Source organism: Castanea sativa, chromosome 11 (assembly GCF_040712315.1).
Source record: "Castanea sativa cultivar Marrone di Chiusa Pesio chromosome 11, ASM4071231v1".
In the NCBI taxonomy this organism is placed as follows: Eukaryota; Viridiplantae; Streptophyta; class Magnoliopsida; order Fagales; family Fagaceae; genus Castanea; species Castanea sativa.
The window spans coordinates 26,299,957-26,318,017 of record NC_134023.1 but is presented as its reverse complement, the minus strand read 5'-3'; the positions used below and the strand labels follow the sequence as shown (position 1 = coordinate 26,318,017).

General features: G+C 39.3%; 1 protein-coding gene across 1 annotated transcript; it reads left to right on the top strand.

Moving 5' to 3' along the window:
• The first annotated feature begins 13,964 nt into the window (after positions 1-13,964).
• LOC142616290 (putative F-box protein At3g61730) lies at positions 13,965-17,790 on the top strand. The gene is made up of 8 exons (XM_075789169.1): positions 13,965-14,080; positions 14,722-14,924; positions 15,010-15,054; positions 15,633-15,794; positions 15,889-15,936; positions 16,643-16,813; positions 17,185-17,292; positions 17,486-17,790. The coding sequence occupies exons 1-8, from the start codon at positions 13,965-13,967 to the stop codon at positions 17,566-17,568; spliced, it is 936 nt and encodes a 311-aa protein (XP_075645284.1). The 3' UTR covers positions 17,569-17,790.
• The last annotated feature ends 271 nt before the right edge of the window (positions 17,791-18,061 follow it).

The window sequence follows — 18,061 nt, the reverse complement described above, 5'->3', positions numbered from 1 at the left end:
CCCCTTATTTCCTGTTTTCAAAAACAATTTTTTATTTTTGAAGCTAAAAAACTTGTTTGATAACCCAAAATGGACAAAAAATAAAAAACCGTTCTCAAAACTCAATTTGTAAAGGAAATTGAAAACATGTAAAAAGTTGTTTTCAGTTTATAGTTTTCAAAAGTCAATGAAAATATGCATTTAATTTAATGAATCTAACTCATTTAATGAGTTAGCATTAGAGTTCAAATCTTAGTAACAATATATTTTTGTATTTTTTATTTTTTTCTTCAAAAAACTATATATATTTTTTTAATTTCAACTAACCAGACATGTTTTTGATTTCAAAAATACAAGAAAATTGTTTTTTCTTTATATTCTCAAAAACAAGTTTTTGAAAATAGAAAACAAAAATTGTTACCAAACATAACCTTAACTTTATCAGTGTTTTTATTGAGTTTTGTCTTTCCCCTCAAATATATATATATATATATATATATATATATATATTTCTTTTTGAGTCTCCCATTGTGTGGGTAGCACTTTAAATTATTATTATTATTTTTTTGTTGAGAATCATAAATTTTAAATCAAATTAAAAGGTTAAGTTATGAAATCATTTAAAATTAGAGTATTTGTCTCTGTTTTGTATACTCATGATTCGTTTATGTCTATGATACATATCAAGTGTGTATGCATGCGAATGATTAGTAGATAATACAGTTACATTAATTTCAAACGGTCATATCTTACTCATTTAAATCTAAAATAATTCAAATTTGTGTCTATTTAAATTCATAGATGGCTACTTTCTAATGCAAAAAATAAAATCACTTAAATGTTCATTGTATATTGTGAAGTGACGTATTAGAGTGAATAAATGTCATTGTCAACATAAAATTTTAATACTTTTGACTTGGGATTATCTTAAATTCTCTTAAGAAAGTATCATCATGTAAAGAGTCAATTACACCTTTATTACTTCTTCATTGAGATAGCATATGTGAATTTATTAATCAGTGCAAAATGGGACATCCAAATTAGTCATTCATCGGAACTTAATTGTTGTCCAAAACCTTATGCATAGAAAAGCAATTAAGGAATTGAGGGAATTAAAGTGGATGTGGAAAAAAGTAAAATAGAGAATGGAATGGAAGTTCCTTCTTATGGGAAAAATTGTCATTTTAAACCAATGGATCTCTATATCGATATATCAGTGCATATCCTCTCCATCATACTTAGTTCTTCTAAATGGAAGTCTATGTTTCTCCCTTTGAGAGGACTAACCTAATATCACATGATCTCTATGTACATCACCTTTATTATATATTATTATTATCTTAGGATCCAAAGTTCTTTCAAGATTACTTTAAAAAGAGTTTGACAAGAATTCTTGGAAGGAATTAAATTGATTTTTTTTAGAGAGAGTTTTAACTTATGATATCTGCTTTTGATATTAATCTTTATTATTAGACTAAGACACTAATTAAATTTTGATATAGTCAAGGATTGAATACTATGTCTCTTATTCGATGATAAGAGAAGAGATTACTACTTTGTTTCACCTTTATAACATCAAAAAATGATTTAAAATGACATTAGAATGGAATATGACTAAAATGACAACGTTATCAAAATTAACTTACTATGATGATAAAATTTAAACTTTTTTTGTTGTTGAGAATACTAAGTATTTTTAACACACACACAAGGGAAGAGGGGAGAAGGTTTTAAAGAAACTAACAGTAGTGTATATCCAAAATTTAAACTTAATGTACTAAAATGGTAATCCAACAAATTTATAGTGTGTAAATTGTATGCTTATAAAAAAAGAATGAATAAAGGGACAATTTTTTTTTGGAATAATATTTAGAAATTACATTGAATATAAGGAAATGTTGTCCATAATATTTTTCACAAAAAATTCTAAGTAGAATGCTGTTATTGGTGGGTAAAAAAGTAATTTTAGCCGTGAGTTTAAATTAGAACTGTAAGAACACAATTCAAACTCCCAATCTAAGGTTGGAAATGGGCTTGAAAGGCCATTTTACAATAAATTTGTAGAGAGTGGGTTTGTAATCTAGTTCTCAAGGATGGTTTTAAATAACATAGAAAAGAACGGGCTCCGGGCCCAATGGCACGAAATAAAGAGTTATTTGTAAGAGTATAACTAAAAGCTCCTCCTCGGACACAATCCGAGGATAGTTTATAATATTGCTTCCTAAGGTTGGTTACAATTGTAGATTATCATATACTATTGTCTTTCTCCTTTACAGAAAGAAGCCCCCTTTTTTCCGAAGGTCTTTCTCTTTATTTATACTTCCTCTTCTTCTCTTTGTCATCTTCCACCTCATGGTTGTAACGCTGACTTGGGATACTTGTCCCATCAATTCTTCCCCAAAGTCCGCTGGGGTCAGGGACCAAGTTCTAAACCTCATGCTCAGGTCCCATCTTTCCATCTATGCAGTCAGTATATCAATTACAGAGCTTTTAATGTATTGGCGGTGGTAGCAGCTTTACCTTAGATATTCCACCGCTCTTCCTATTGTCCTCCACGTGTACTGTGTCTTCCCGTAGTTATAGGATTTCTTATAACATAGCCCGGGGACACTAAACCTTTCTTCTTATGACCTTGGCTTAAAAACCCGAGGACAAATCTATTCCTCGGACGTAATTGGTCACTCGTTTATCATATCTTTATTTGGCATTTTCTTTATGAGGTACATTCATGTACTTCTAGATCATTTGATGTCCTCGAATTTGGGTTTTTAGCCCAAAAGACTTTGTTGGGCCATCCTTGGTAAATTACTGGGCCCAATGCCCCTACAATAGCCCATCGAGATTCTTTATTTCTTCACCTCGGGAGGAAAAGAGGATCTCGACTTAAATCTCCTTTTTGTCTTGCGGATTTTTGGCAATATTGCTAATGGGGACAATGACTTTTGAATTGCCTGTCGCATGTTCCCGATGCTCCGGCATATGAAGCGCCCCTGAATTAATTTCTGGCGTCTCTGTGTCTCCCATGTTTCAACGATGTGACACATATCCAACGGTTGAGAGCCGTTCCTGGGTTGAGGCGGGAATTCTCCCGCTTCATAACTCCTTTTGATATATAAATACTAATTTTCTTCAAATCTTTCACACTACAATAACCTTATAACGTACCTGCCATATTTGCTACCTTCACGTGCCTTCTCATTTTACCAAATACTTTGTCCGAGGTGACCGTGCCTTCTTCTTTTTTAAAGTAAGTTCTCTCATACTCTTTCCCCTTCTTATCAGCTCTTTGTTTATTTTGTTTTCTTTCTTTCCGTTTCTTTTTCTTTTTCTCTGTATCTTTCGTCCTCGGCATAGTTCTTTTTTAGTTTCTTCACACCCCCCTTTTTCAAAGATGGGTAGGTTTGCGTCCCTAGTGGATTCAAACGAAAAAATAGAACAGTTCAAGGCTAAGTACCGAATCCCCTCAGACGTATCTATCAGGTACTGTAACGAGGAGGAATATTTTGAAAAAAGAAAAACGGGGGAGGTAGTAATCCCGATGATTGCATTCATCGAAGGGGGAATGAGAATCCCCATGGGAACCGTGACTAGGGATTACCTTAGGGCTTTTAGATTAACTCCCACCCAGTGCGCCCCAAATGTCTTTAGGATCTTAGGTTCCATAGACGCTTTAAACGAGAAGATGAACCTAGGGCTCACTTATCACGACGTGAACTGGGTTTATAACCTCCATTACCTGACAAAAAAGACGAATATTACCTAAAATCTAGATACCCAGAAGTTAGGCTAATTCAGTGTCTGCCCGAATCTAATAAGGGTCTAAAAAACGACTTCCTGATCGTATTAGGAAATTGGCACGACGGCTTACCCTGTCCGACAAGGGAGGGGACTCCAGGTGAAGTTTTTGGTTTTTTATCTAGAACCCTAAAAACCATTATTATATATATATATATATATATATATATATTTGTCTTCTTATTTATTCTTACCCTTTTCCTTTTGGATAATTCTACAGATCCACACGCAGCGGATCGTCATCCTCTCCTTGTCGATTTTGGATGTTTGGACAGGATCCTACAAGCTGAAGTTTTTGTGCATATTGACGGCCAACTCCGAGCGGCTCATCTCATCCTCGGCTACAATCCAATTTCCAAAGCCTTTCAGGCACCGAAGTGCGTGATCAAAGCCAAGGACCCCCGCCTTCCTCGGATTAGCGTTGCCGTTGAAGGTTTCCTGCTACTGGAGGGGGCTCCTATTCCCCAAGGTACTCTGATCACTCAACCAATACAACTACCACAACCTGTTCCAGTTGGGATTCCCTTAGTCTCTATTCCCACACAATCCGTACTTGGTGAAGCCACGTCTTCCCATCCTACTGTAAAGGAAGAAGAAAAAATCGTTGAGGTATCTGATTCCGAGGACGAGTTCGAGGTTTTTAACCAACCCCACTCTCCCGAAGACTCAATTTCTATCCTCGGCACCTTTTCACAAGTCTTGCCAGCCATTGTTCACCAATCCGATAACATGGGCATTCAACGCAAGGTCAAGCCTAGTCTAAAAGATGTGCTTGAGGGTTACACAGGCTCTCAAGAGCCTCCTAACGAACTGCGCCCTAGGGCCCAAGATAAGGGTGCTGACAAAGGCCCTGAGTCTAGACTCCCTCCTCCTCCTCCTCCTCCTCCCCAAACTCAACGTCCCAATCCGACTGACCTTAAAAGGAAAAGGGAACAGCAAAAGGGAAAGGAAGTGATGGAGGTAAGGAAGGGCTCTCTTCCTAAAGAGCCCGAGATTGAAAAGGGTAGTAAGCAGGCCCGCACGGTGCAGACTAGGTCAGACAAAAGGACCGAATCGCAGGTGACTGTGCAGGCTTCTCTATGGCTCCCTAACATGACCATGGACGACCGGGCTATTACCATGGATGCGTCCATTAGAAACTCTGATGAGGGGACTGTTGCGTGCGTGGCAGACGCATTGGAGCAAGCGTTGCTGCTCCCTGAGGACATGGGTGAGCTCAGAAAGAAAAGAGACCACAATGTCTTCATGATTCTGAAGAAGAAGCTTGCGATGGTAAGTTTTTCTTCTAAGCCTTATCTATTTTTATTGTATATATATATTTTTTTATTTTTATAAAACTTACACACACACACACACACACACACATATATATATATATATATATATATATATATATATTTGCTCACAGGCTGTTCAATCTGCCCATAGGGCAGAAGAGATTGCCATCAGCTCATACAAGTCTCTGAGGGCCGAGGAATCTAGGCGTGACGCCGCCCAAAGGATCTCGGACATTCAGAAGAAGAAGTTGCAGGAGGTCTCAGCCAAGTTGGTTAAGGCAGAGAGTGAAAGGTCAGGTTTAGAGGCCGATCTCAAAACAACCACTAAACAGGCCGAGGACCAGCGACTGATGCTCCGACAAGCCGACGAGAACCTCGCTGCAGCACGAAAACTTATTGAAGATCTGAAAAAAGATCTGAAGGAGTCTGAGAAGGTTAAAGAGGAGGCCATCAAAGGCAAAGAGGAAGCCCTTGAAGAAAAGGAAAGAGCTGAAAAGGCAAAAGAAGAGGCCGAAAATTCAAAGGAGCTGGCTGAACAAGAATGTTACGAGATTGGTGTGAAGGAGATCACGGAAACCTTCAAGGCTCAGGTTCCCGAGGTATGTAGACATTACTGCCTCCAAGTGTGGAACGAGGCACTTTCCCAAGCTGGGGTTGATGCCTCTTCTACTCTTTGGAAAGCAGAAAGTGTCTACTATCCTTCAGCAATTCGAGCTTCTGACGCTCCTCAAGCTGACAATGAAGCTGCCCAGGTATCATCTGAGGATAAGAGAGGTGAACAGGCTGAACACTCAGCTCTTTCTGAAGATCTCCTCAAGCAAGTTGATTCAATACAAGAGAAGGCACTAGAAGACATACAGCCTTCAAGTGACCTTCAGGAATCTTCCAAGGATGAGTTGGGTGACCAAGCAAATCTGATAACTTTGAAGGATGATTCCAAAGGCAAAGGAATTGCCGATGAGGCCTCGGTGCAGCTTCCACCTCCTCAAGACCCTAAAGGCCCTCTGAAGATAAAATTGAAGCAGTGATTGCTTTTCCTTAGTTTTGATTTTTTTCTTCATTTTCTGCTAAGTGTAATTTCGCAAGTTCCTTATAATTACAAAGTACTTTCTGAAGCTAATGTAAGCGCAAGTTCTTTTTTGTTTGATGGTCTTCACTTTTGTTTTATTTTTCCATATATTTAGAACAGTAATCCTTTCGCCCTTATTAATTTACTAAAGTCAAAGCCAAAAAACTGGATCAAACTTAATACTATAGGCAGGAGATGCATTAAGTGATGCTCATGGATTTCTTATCCGTTTATCACTATCTCAGGGAGACTTTTAAGCAGTTGATTTTTCATTTAGACCTCTAGTTTGATTTATGTCAAATATATGAAATAAGGTATATGGTCTAATGACCTAGGCATACCAAGCTTTGATACTTTAAGAAAAAGAAAAGGAATGTTAATTTTCCCAAAGTAGATGATTCGAGGACCAGACATAACTAAGGTTCTGTTTAACACTTGGTAAAAAATATCAATTTAGACGAGGTATGTGGTCCGAGGATCTAGGCACACCAAGCTTCAGTTTGATACTTAGATGAAAACAATTGAAATGTTAATTTTTCCAAAGTAGATGATCCGAGGACCAGACATAACTAAAGTTCTGTTTAACACTTGATAAAAAATATCAATTTAGACGAGGTATGTGGTCTGAGGATCCAGGCACACCAAGCTTCAGTTTGATACTTAGATGAAACAGTTGAAATGTTAATTTTCCCAAAGTAGATAATCCGAGGACCAGACATAATTAAGGTTCTGTTTAACACTTGATAAAAAATATCAATTTAGACGAGGTATGTGGTCCGATGATCCAGGCACACCAAGCTTCAGTTTGATACTTAGATGCAACAGTTGAAATGTTAATTTTCCCAAAGTAGATGATCCGAGGACCAGACATAACTAAGGTTTTGTTTAACACTTGATAAAAAATATCAATTTAGACGAGGTATGTGGTTCGAGGATCCAGGCACACCAAGCTTCAATTTGATACTTAGATGAACGAAGACAATGAACGCAATGCAGTTTTAACAAAAATGGCCGAAGTGCCTTTCATTTAATAATAGTACCTCCGTAGGTTATTTACATTCCAAGGACGTTGTACAACATGTTCGTCCAAATCCTCCAGATTGTAAGCCCCTATTCCTGCAACCGAAGTAATACGATAAGGTCCTTCCCAGTTGGGCCCTAGTTTTCCCCATGCTGGATTCTTTGTTGTGCCCAAAACTTTCCTCAATACCAAGTTGCCAGGTGCAAGAGGTCGCAGTTTTACATGAGAATCATACCCCTGTTTGAGCTTATGTTGATAATAAGCTAGTTGAACCATGGCATTCTCCTGTCGTTCCTTAACTAAGTCTAAATTTCTCCTCAATAGGTCATCGTTGCTATCTGGAACGAAGGAGCTTTTCTTTAGGGTTGGGAACCCAGTTTCCAGGGGTATTACTGCCTCGGCTCCATAAGTCATGGAGAAGGGCGTTTCTCCTGTGGATCTTCGTGGGGTAGTTTGATATGTCCATAAGACATGTGGCAGTTCTTCCACCCACCTTCCCTTAGCCTCACCCAACCTTTTTTTGAGTCCATTAACTATCACTTTATTGACGGCCTCAGCTTGGCCATTCCCTTGAGGGTAAGCTGGAGTGGAATATTTATTCGTGATGCCTAGATCACAACAATATTTCCTAAAGGCTTTGCTATCAAATTGTAAACCATTATCTGAAATGAGAGTATGAGGGATGCCAAACCTGGTAACGATGTTTTTCCATACAAATTTTTTCGCTTCCATGTCTCTGATATTCGATAATGGCTCAGCTTCAACCCATTTGGTGAAATAATCCGTTCCGACGAGGAGCCATCGCCTGTTTTCTGTTGCTTTTGGGAAAGGTCCAACAATGTCCAAGCCCCATTGAGCAAAAGGCCAAGGGCTAGATAGAGGATTAAGGACACCTCCTGGTTGATGTATGTTTGGAGCAAATCTTTGACATTGGTCACACTTCTTCACATAATCCTGTGCCTCCCCCTACATATTGGGCCACCAATAGCCCTGAGTAAGGGCTCTATGAGCCAAAAACCTTCCCCCAGTGTGACTTGCACAAATCCCTTCATGCAACTCTTCCAAAAGTAACTCCGTTGCCTCGGGGTGCATACATAACAAATATGGTCCCGAAAAGAGCGTTTGTATAATTTCTGGTCCTCGGATAACCAGAACCGAGTTGCTTTCCTGCGAATTTTATCTGCTTCGACTTTTTCTTTAGGCAGGATATCATCTTTGAGAAAAGTTACTATTTGATCCATCCAACTAGGCCCTGTCCTAATTTGAAGAATTCGAGTGACGTTACCATTCATCTTAGCAGGTTTTAGCAGATCTTCGACAAGGATAACCCGCGATAGGCTTTGCGCCGAGGATGTTGCGAGTGTGGCTAATGAATCGGCATGAGTATTCCCACATCTGGATACATGTAATAAAGAAAAAGACTCATATTAAGATTGCATACATCTGACCTGGGTTAGGTATCCTTGCATTCTTGAATCTCTTGCTTCTAACTTCCCTTCTACTTGGCCTACCACCAATAATGAATCCAAGAACATTTGTACCATCTTCCCTTCCATTTTATGAATCATGTTCATCCATGTGAGGACGGCCTCATATTCTGCTTCGTTGTTGGTGGCCGAGAACCCCAATCTCAAAGATTTCTCAAAAGTAATTCCCTCCGGGGATACCAAAACTAGTCCCACACCAGATCCTCTCTGATTTGCTGCTCCATCAACGTGCACTTTCCATAACGGAGGCTCTTTGCATGAAATCATGCCTATTGATTTTTTACCCACACTTGATCCTTCAATATATTCCTCTAATGAGGGCTCAGTAAATTCCGCCACAAGATCTGTGATGACTTGCCCCTTTGTAGAGGTGCGAGGCATATATTTGATGTCAAAAGCTCCTAGGATAGTGCCCCATTTCGCAATTCTTCCCGTATAATCCGCACTCCGAAGTATAGATTTAAGAGGGAGTTGTGTAAGGACAACCACCGTATGGGATTGGAAGTAATGAGGAAGCCTTCGTGTAGCATGCACCACCGCTAAAATAGCTTTCTCCAGTGGCAAATAACTCACCTCGGCTTCATGCAGAGACTTGCTTACATAATAAACTGGCCTCTGGATATTACTATCGTCTCGTATAAGAACCAAACTAACTGCATGATTAGCTACTGCAATATATGCAAACAGAACTTCATCAATTTCTGGCCGAGACATAATGGGTGGTTGCGAGAGATACTCTTTAAGCTGTTGAAAAGCTACCGCACACTCCTCGGTCCATTCAAAACCCTTCCATTTATTCAACAACTGAAAGAAAAGCCTACATCTGTCCGCGGACCGAGATATAAATCGGTTGAGGGCAGCGGTCATACCTGTTAGTCTCTGTACTTTTTTAGGATTCCGAGGTGGGTGTAAGTTGTTAATGGCCTTAACCTGAGCAGGATTCACCTCAATTCCTCGGTGAGTTACCATATAGCCTAGAAACTTGCCCGATCCCACACCAAAAGAACATTTAGAGGCATTGAGTCGCAACTTATACTCTCTTAGCGTTTGAAAAGTGTTGCTCAGATCTTCCAAATGCATAGAAACTGCTTTACTCTTTACCACCATTTCATCCACACATACCTCAATAGTCTCTCCCAACTGTGTCTCATACATTCTCGTCATCATCCTTTGATAGGTAGTCCCTGCGTTTTTCAAACCAAAGGGCATTACCTTATAATGGTAGTTTCCTGTGGGAGTGACAAAAGCAGTCTTCTCTTGGTCCTCCACAGCTAAAGGTATTTGGTGGTAACCTTGGAAAGCGTCAAGAAAACTCATCCGAGGCTGTCCAACAGTAGCGTCCACTAATTGATCAATCTGAGGCATTGGGAAAGAGTCCTTCGGGCAAGTTTTGTTCAAATCTGTGAAGTCCACACAAACTCTCCATTTCCCATTCTTCTTTTTCACCACTACCGTATGGGCTAACCATTCAGGATAAAAAACTTTTTTGATAGCACCCACCTTCTTGAGTTTCAGCACTTCCTCTTTCACAGCCTCGGAATGCTCTTTGGAGGACCGCCGAGGTGGTTGCCTCCTTGGTATCGCAACTGGATTGACCTTTAAATGATGACAAATGAAACTTGGATCAACCCCAGGGGCCTCATTAGCATTCCATGCAAATACGTCCATGTTTTTTCTCAAAAACAAAATCAGCTCTTCCTTCTCCTCCTATGGAAATTGAACCCCCACCTGAAAGAACTTCTCAGGGTCGTCGTCTATGAGAATCTTCTTCAATTCCTCACATGCAGGTTCATCTACCTTGGCTGCTCCAAAATACTTTGATTGCTACGCCTCTCCGCCAGCCGAGGACGAGGACTCCGGCTCAGGTTGACGCAGAATTGCAGCCGTGATACACTGTTGAGCCACAGACTGACTCCCAAGTAGCTCCACCACCTAGTCTCTAGAATGAAACTTAACCTTAACATGCAAGGTTGAGGAAACAGCTCTCAACGCATGCAGCCAAGGTCTTGCCACAATTGCGGTGTAGGGAGAATAGGCATCCACTACGATGAAATCTACGTTCACCACCTCTGGGTCTGATTATACAGGCAGTCTAATTTGCCCCTTTGGAACGACAGCCTTTCCCTCGAAGCTTATCAAGGGTGAGTCATACGCCATAAGATCTTCAAGCTTTAACTTTAAACCTCTAAACAGGTCAAGATACATGATATCTGCACCACTGCCTTGATCGACCATCACCCTCTTCACATCATAGTCCCCTATTCTTAGGGTTACCATCAAGGCATCATCATAAGGCTGGATAGTCCCCACTTTGTCCTCTTCCGAGAAACTTAAAACTGGTAGGATACTCGCCTTAATTCTCTTCGGCTGATCCCTTGACTCCTCGGCCAAAGACCGAGCCACTGACATTACCCTAAAGGGAGCTGAGCCAATCCTTCCAAGTACCGCGAAAATTACATTGATGGTACCTAGAGGAGGCCTTGACGAAGGGCCACCGTGGTTTGCCATCCCTGATTGGTTTCCTTGCCCATTAGGCTAATACAGGAATTGCTTTAGCTTTCCCTCTTTGACCAACTGCTCTAAATGATTCCACAGAGTGCGACAATCCTCGGTGGTGTGACCCCTCTCCTAGTGATAATGGCAATGGAGATTTTGGTTGCGTCTCAGAGGGTCCCTTGCCATCTTATTTGGCCATTTGAAGAAAGACTCATGCCTGATTTTCTCCAACAGCTGCTGCACTGGTTCTTTGAAAACAGTGTTGACCACCTATGGGGGCGTATTACTAGCTTGTCTGGAAAAATCTCTTGCCGGCCTATTGTTGTTGTATCTGTCTGACCTGAAATCCCTCCTTTCCTGTGGGATAACCTTCGTCTTACCCTTCCCTTGCTGCTGATCTTCCTCAACCCTTTTGTACTCGTCGATGCGATCCATAAGCCGGCGCACGCTTCTGACAGGCTTTTTCGTTAAAGACTTCCTTAGGTCATGCTTCATCGGTAGGCCGACCTTGAAGGTCCTTATCGCCACATCATCGAAGTCCCCGTCAATTTCATTGAACATCTCCCAATACCAATCTGAATACGTTCTCAGGGTTTCCCCATCCCTTATGGCCATGGATAATAATGAATCCAATGGCCGAGGAACTTTACTGCACGTGATGAAGCGAGAACCAAATGCTCTAGTAAGCTCCTTGAAAGAGCTAATAGAGCCTGCCCTCAAGCCATCAAACCATCTCATGGCGATAGGCCCCAGGCTAGAGGGGAAGATCTTGCATATCAAGGTCTCATTCTTAGAATGTACTACCATTCTTTGGCTGAAATGGCTCACGTGCTCCACAGGATCCGTCCGGCCATTGTAAATAGTGAAGGCCGGTTGTGTGAAGTGCCGAGGTAACCTCCCTTCCTCCAGTCTGCGCGTGAAGGGTGACTTGGAGATTTGGGGCAATGCCCTACCCATCGCATCATTTCCCAAGCCCTTAGAGGAGAAGTCTCTGCCATGCCTCCCATGCAGGTTGTCCTCCTCGGAAGAAAAAGATTCACCCGGGGGAGTCCTGGACCTCTGCCTGTAATTGTCATCCTTGGATCCCTCCGAAGAGGGATCGGAGACCGAAGGAGTTCGCCTTCGCCTTTCGTGACGTAAATTTCTTTTTAGGCCGTCAATCTCTTTCTGCATGGCCTTGGTATTCCTCTCGTGAGGACCTCTACTTCCTCCTTGTGAATGACTCGTACTTCTGATAGTGTGAGTAGTATGTACACTACCTTCCCGGTTCTCTCCGTGATCAGGATGCAAGGAGTGATCCTCATGCTGGGAGCCTACGGACTCCGCACTGCGTTGTGGTCCTGAGCCCACCATGATGTTCTAAACTTCCTCAAAGACTAAATTTCCACAGACGGCGCCAATTGTAAGAACACAATTCAAACTCCCTATCTAAGGTTGGAAATGGGCTTGAAAGACCCTTTTACAATAAATTTGTAGAGAGTGGGTTTGTAATCTAGTTCTCAAGGATGGTTTTAAATAACATAGAAAAGAACGGGCTCTGGGCCCAATGGCACAAAATAAAGAGTTATTTGTAAGAGTATAACTAAAAGCTCATCATCGGACACAATCCGAGGATAGTTTATAATATTGCTTCCTAAGGTTGGTTACAATTGTAGATTACCATATACTATTGTCTTTCTCCTTTACAGAAAGAAGCCCCATTTTTTTCCGAAGGTCTTTCTCTTTATTTATACTTCCTCTTCTTCTCTTTGTCATCTTCCACCTCATGGTTGTAACGCTGACTTGGGATACTTGTCCCATCAATTCTTCCCCAAAGTCCGCTGGGGTCAGGGACCAAGTTCCAAACCTCATGCTCAGGTCCCATCTTTCCATCTATGCAGTCAGTATATCAATTACAGAGCTTTTAATGTATGGGCGGTGGTAGCAGCTTTACCTTAGATATTCCACCGCTCTTCCTATTGTCCTCCACGTGTACCGTGTCTTCTCGTAGTCATAGGATTTCTTATAACATAGCTCGGGGATACTAAACCTCTCTTCTTATGACCTCGGCTTAAAAACCCGAGGACAAATCTATTCCTCAGACGTAATTGGTCACTCGTTTATCATATCTTTACTTGACATTTTCTTTATGAGGTACATTCATGTACTCCTAGATCATTTGATGTCCTCGGATTTGGGTTTTTAGCCCAAAAGACTTTGTTGGGCCATCCTTGGTAAATTACTGGGCCCAATACCCCTACAAGAACCATTAACAATTTCCTACATAGAATTTGTTGTGAAAACGATGTGGACGTGACACTTTTCTTAAATATAATGCCATGAAAAAATGACAAAAGAAGAAAAAAAAAAAAAACAAAAGCGGGAATTATATTTAAAAGTAAAAATTGCTAAAATGATAGGTAACAATGAAAAGTAAAGCAATGTTAATGGTGAATCCATATAAAAATGATCCTCTACTACTCACAACTTTTATTTATTTTTTTGGTTGAGAAAATACTACTCACAACTTAAAATTTGTAGAAAAAATTATAGATACAAAGTAGGAAAAAAAAAAAACCCTATAAATAATTTTATGTTATGCATGAAAGTCATTAATAAAAGCGAATAGGTTCTTCAAATGAACTTAGGGTCCATAAAGCAAGCCCCACACAAAAGTAGAGATTGTGGGCTAACCTGAGGCCCATTAAAATATCAAACAATTTGAAATAATAATAATAATAATTTGGTGGGTTTGTTTTGAATGGGAGTACTTGGCGCGCGAAGAAAGAAACAAATAAATAGAGGCAGAGAGTGAGAGTAAAAGAGTGAGTTTTTGGTTGTGAGCTTCAAAAATCGAAAGCATGGGAAAGCGGCAATTGCAGAGCGTAGTTGAGCACATGAGAAAGCGATTGCGATCAGCCAAACGCATTTGCTCTTGCACCTCTCCTCCTCAACCTTCTCGCTCCTCTTTCTCCTGGTACATTCATTTTGATTCCCTTTTTTTTTTATTTTTTAATTTTGTTTAAATTTTACGTTGAGTTTTTAAAGGTTTTGGTGTGTATTTGAGTGTGTGTGAGATTCTGAATCCGATTGTGCTTCTTAGAATGATCGGAAATCAATTCTTTCTTTTCTTTTGTTTAGAGAAGCTAATTTTTGATTCGTAAATCTGTTTTTTGGAGAACACGTTTTGATCATTTAGTGAACCTTTGAATCTCGATTCAGTGATGAATTTCGTTCATATTCGTACGGCTGTTTGGATTATGATCTGGAAAATCTTTTTCTGAAATGATTTTTAAAGTACCGATCTGTGATTTGAAGTGAATGCTGTTATACTCTTGACTGATTGATCTGATTTCGAATCATGATTGTTATTCACTAGCGGCAAATATTGTTTTCGTTTTTTCTTTAGTCAATTTCTTGCGTTTTCTCAGGAGCCAAACATGAATTCATTTAGATTTTTTTGAATTCTCTCTAACTAACTTTTGAGTCAAACAACTAAAAGAGAACCTAAAAACAAAACTCAAACAACAGAGTTTGAGTTTTGGACTCTTTTTTTTTTAAATTTAATTTAATTTGATTAAATTTTTTTTTTTGATTGTTAATTGTTTGTCTTTGAAGGTATGAAGAGGACGTGTGGACAGAGATTGCGAAGTTTCTAGACGGAAGGTCTCTGATAAAGCTGGCTGTGACGAGCAAATGGTTCCAGCGTGTGATCATGGATGATAGCATTTGGAAATTCGTGTGCCTTCGCGACCTTCAGATCCCTGCTCCTCCTCAACACGTGGATTTCAAATGGTTCAACCTCTACACTTCTGCCTTCGGTCTGTATAAAAATTTCACACTATCATGGCCTCTCTACTCTGCTTGCTTTCCACGTCTTAATCATCAGCTTTTTTGATTTTGCAGATGGCAGTCACTCTTTCAAGTTTCACCAAAAAGAGAAGCATATTGGTGAGTTTGATTCGTCAAGCATATTGGATTTGAAAGAAGTTCATTTTTACAATTGATGTGGCAAATTGTGATTGGAGTAACGTCACTTTTATTTTTACACGCTATTACTTTAATAATAAATTTATGTTATATATTATGTGTTTGTTTGGATTTTTTTTTTCATTTTAAACTTTGCATATTTTATAAAGAATAAAAAAAGAAGAAGTGCATACTATAATTAGTGGAGTACAAAGTAGAATACTTAAAGTAAGATAATATTTTTATTTATTACAATTAACATTACTTTTATTAGCGCTAATCAAAACAGGCCAATTAGTAGTTGTGAAAAATATTGGGCCCTTACACTTATTTTTTTGAATTGCATAAGAGCTATGCATTGAATGTTGTTATTGAAAAAAAAAAAAATTTATTGTAGGTAGTGGTAATATTAACTGTAGGAGGAAGAAAGCAATTTTCATCTTTTCAGTTGGATGCGAATGATATGAATCTGTGTATAAGTCATAAAACAACCTTCCCTTCCCTGCATTGGCAGACCAGCTGAGTTGTTAACTAATATTTTGTTGTGATGGGAATGTCAGATTGGATGCGAATTGGTGCATTTTTGCTTGACTCTTCAGTATTCCTAACAGAGAAGTTAAGCCCTCCACCCAAAATCCCAAATGAAGATGCTGTAGAGAAGATGTTGCAGTCTAGTGGCTGTTGCGTGTTAGACAATGTTAAATCTGGGATCTGGATAGCTGGTACTTCTAATAAGTCTTTTAAAAAAAAGGATCTTATGCTCAAAGTTTATCACCACAATTAACCTTTGTTTTATTTCTGGGCTCATGTTTTCAGATCTGCAGCTTGTTCGATGCCCAGTCTGCGAACTCAATACATGTGATGGTGAGCAGGAAAAAAAAAGCATTAATACCAATAAAAGTACAATGTATCAATTCCCTTGTTGATTTATTTGGTTCATGAGATTAGTGCCTATGAAATACTATTAAGAGAAATGTGACTACTTAGATAATCTGGTATTGTTTCTGTGAGTTAAACTTTACTAGCTCAGAGTTTGGGTGGTGGTAACTTATGGCCAGGCTAATAAATGAAAAATCTTCACAGGATTAGCTACTTTTGCAATGACTCAGTCACTCATAAGCTTGTTTCCTTTTTTAGAATTCTATTCAGTAGAGTGTATTTTTGCTGTTTTAATGCAAAATTAATCCATGAATCCATATTAATGTACTTCCATACTAAATGAGCTGACATGCATGTCTTATTTGCTGATACTGTTGTTAGTTAGGATAACTGAGACACCCTATCATTGACTGATACATGCTATCGTTCGATGAATCTTACAATGCAGTAGCCAAATTTGTCAACTAAGAGACAAGTTCCAAGCCAGCGAGCTCTAACTCAAATGGCACCTCCTCCCCTTGTAAGAGTAAGGTGGAGGGTGAGCTTGTGGGTTCATGATCCGCTGGACGCTTGTTTAATTATCAATAAAAACAAAATTTTGCATAAAACATCACTTGTTTTGGCATTTTGATGTCTCACAAAAAGCCTGCACAAGTTTCCATGATATGAGTTAATATCGTTGTTTATGTAGGAACGATGCAGACTTTAGATGCAAGGCATATAGAGCTGTTCCTCTATGATGGGTACCAAAAGGGAAGCTGGGAATACCAGCTAATTGGATCTCATGATGTTAAAGAGCGTGTAGCTGGAGCTTCTGGGGCCATTTTTGATGTCAAAAACCTGAAGGACATTTCATCGTGTGGTAATTCTTTACACTCTACACTAATTGAGGTCACTGTATCATTTTGCTGTCACCAGAGGAAAAAAAAAATTATACTATAACATGACGTACCTGAAAATGCTGTCTGATCCTAACTGATGTATTGAGAACAGATAACGTACTTTTTCACATCAAAGAGTGAGTTATTTTTTATTAACTATCAACAACATTAGAATGGTATTCTTCAACAAGTCAGGCATAATGATTTCATGAGTTTTGCTTATTTAATGGGATTAGAAGGGGTTTAAGAGTGCAATTAACTTTCTTGTAGGAAAACTAACTCAAGTGTCTTGTTCTATTGCTGATTATTTAAAAGTAATATGGCATTGTCTAATTTTCAAATGAATCGGCAGCTGTCTTTAATCTCAACTCATGGGTAGGGAAAATCAATGACTTGCACCCAAAGGCTATGATCACTCTCCATGCAGTTGCAGTCAACACCAATTTACAAGAAAATGATGGTAAAGAAAATTCAAAGTAGTCTTTTAATTTCTGCCCCCCACTATTAATTCCATAACTAGTCATATAGTTACTCAAAACAGACAATCAGATCATTGCTTGCATTCCCTATAGTTGGTTTATTCAAGGCTGCAGTTTGCAATAATCTTTTCTATGATTAATTTGTTTCTGATTTGTCTATTCTCTTGGAAACAGGAATTAATGTCAAATTCCACACCATGAGAGCTGGAACTAATGGAGAAGTAGTTTCTATTAGAATCTCTCAGCAACTCCTGTAATTCTCCTCAAATCCCTTGGTCTTAGCAAAATTTTTCTCTTCAAGGAAAGTAAAATCCCCCTTCTCGATAACTCAGACAGAGTACTACTTAAACCGTTGATCCATTCAGTTGGTAATATAATAATATCCTTTGTGTTGCTCCTTAAAAGTACATAAAACATTGAGTCTGGTTTCCCCTGGGACTGTACTGTACCGTATTATACTGTGGCAGCATAGAAATGACAAACATTTGCTCCTATAGGCTATAGGTATGTATGTATATATGAACCTGTACTTACGTACACTTACATGTGGATATGCATGCATAAAAAATATACGGGGCGGCCAGTCTGTGTTTGGATGGCATGGATGAATAGTGCGAAGTAGTAATGGTAAGGCTATAATTGAGCAATGGGCATGAACATCTGGCTCCTCAGAACTTTTTGTTTTCAGCCAAATTGGAGAGTATAGGAATCAAGAAAATCCAAAATTGTTTCACATCTGGCTCTTCAACG

Coding starts and splice junctions, on each gene's coding strand:
- LOC142616290 (XM_075789169.1), top strand. CDS start 13,965: ATGGGAAAGCGGCAATTGCAGAGCGTAGTTGAGCACATGAGAAAGCGA. Junction 14,925..15,009: donor CCTCTACACTTCTGCCTTCG/GTCTGTATAAAA, acceptor TTGATTTTGCAG/ATGGCAGTCACTCTTTCAAG. Junction 17,293..17,485: donor CAATTTACAAGAAAATGATG/GTAAAGAAAATT, acceptor TCTTGGAAACAG/GAATTAATGTCAAATTCCAC.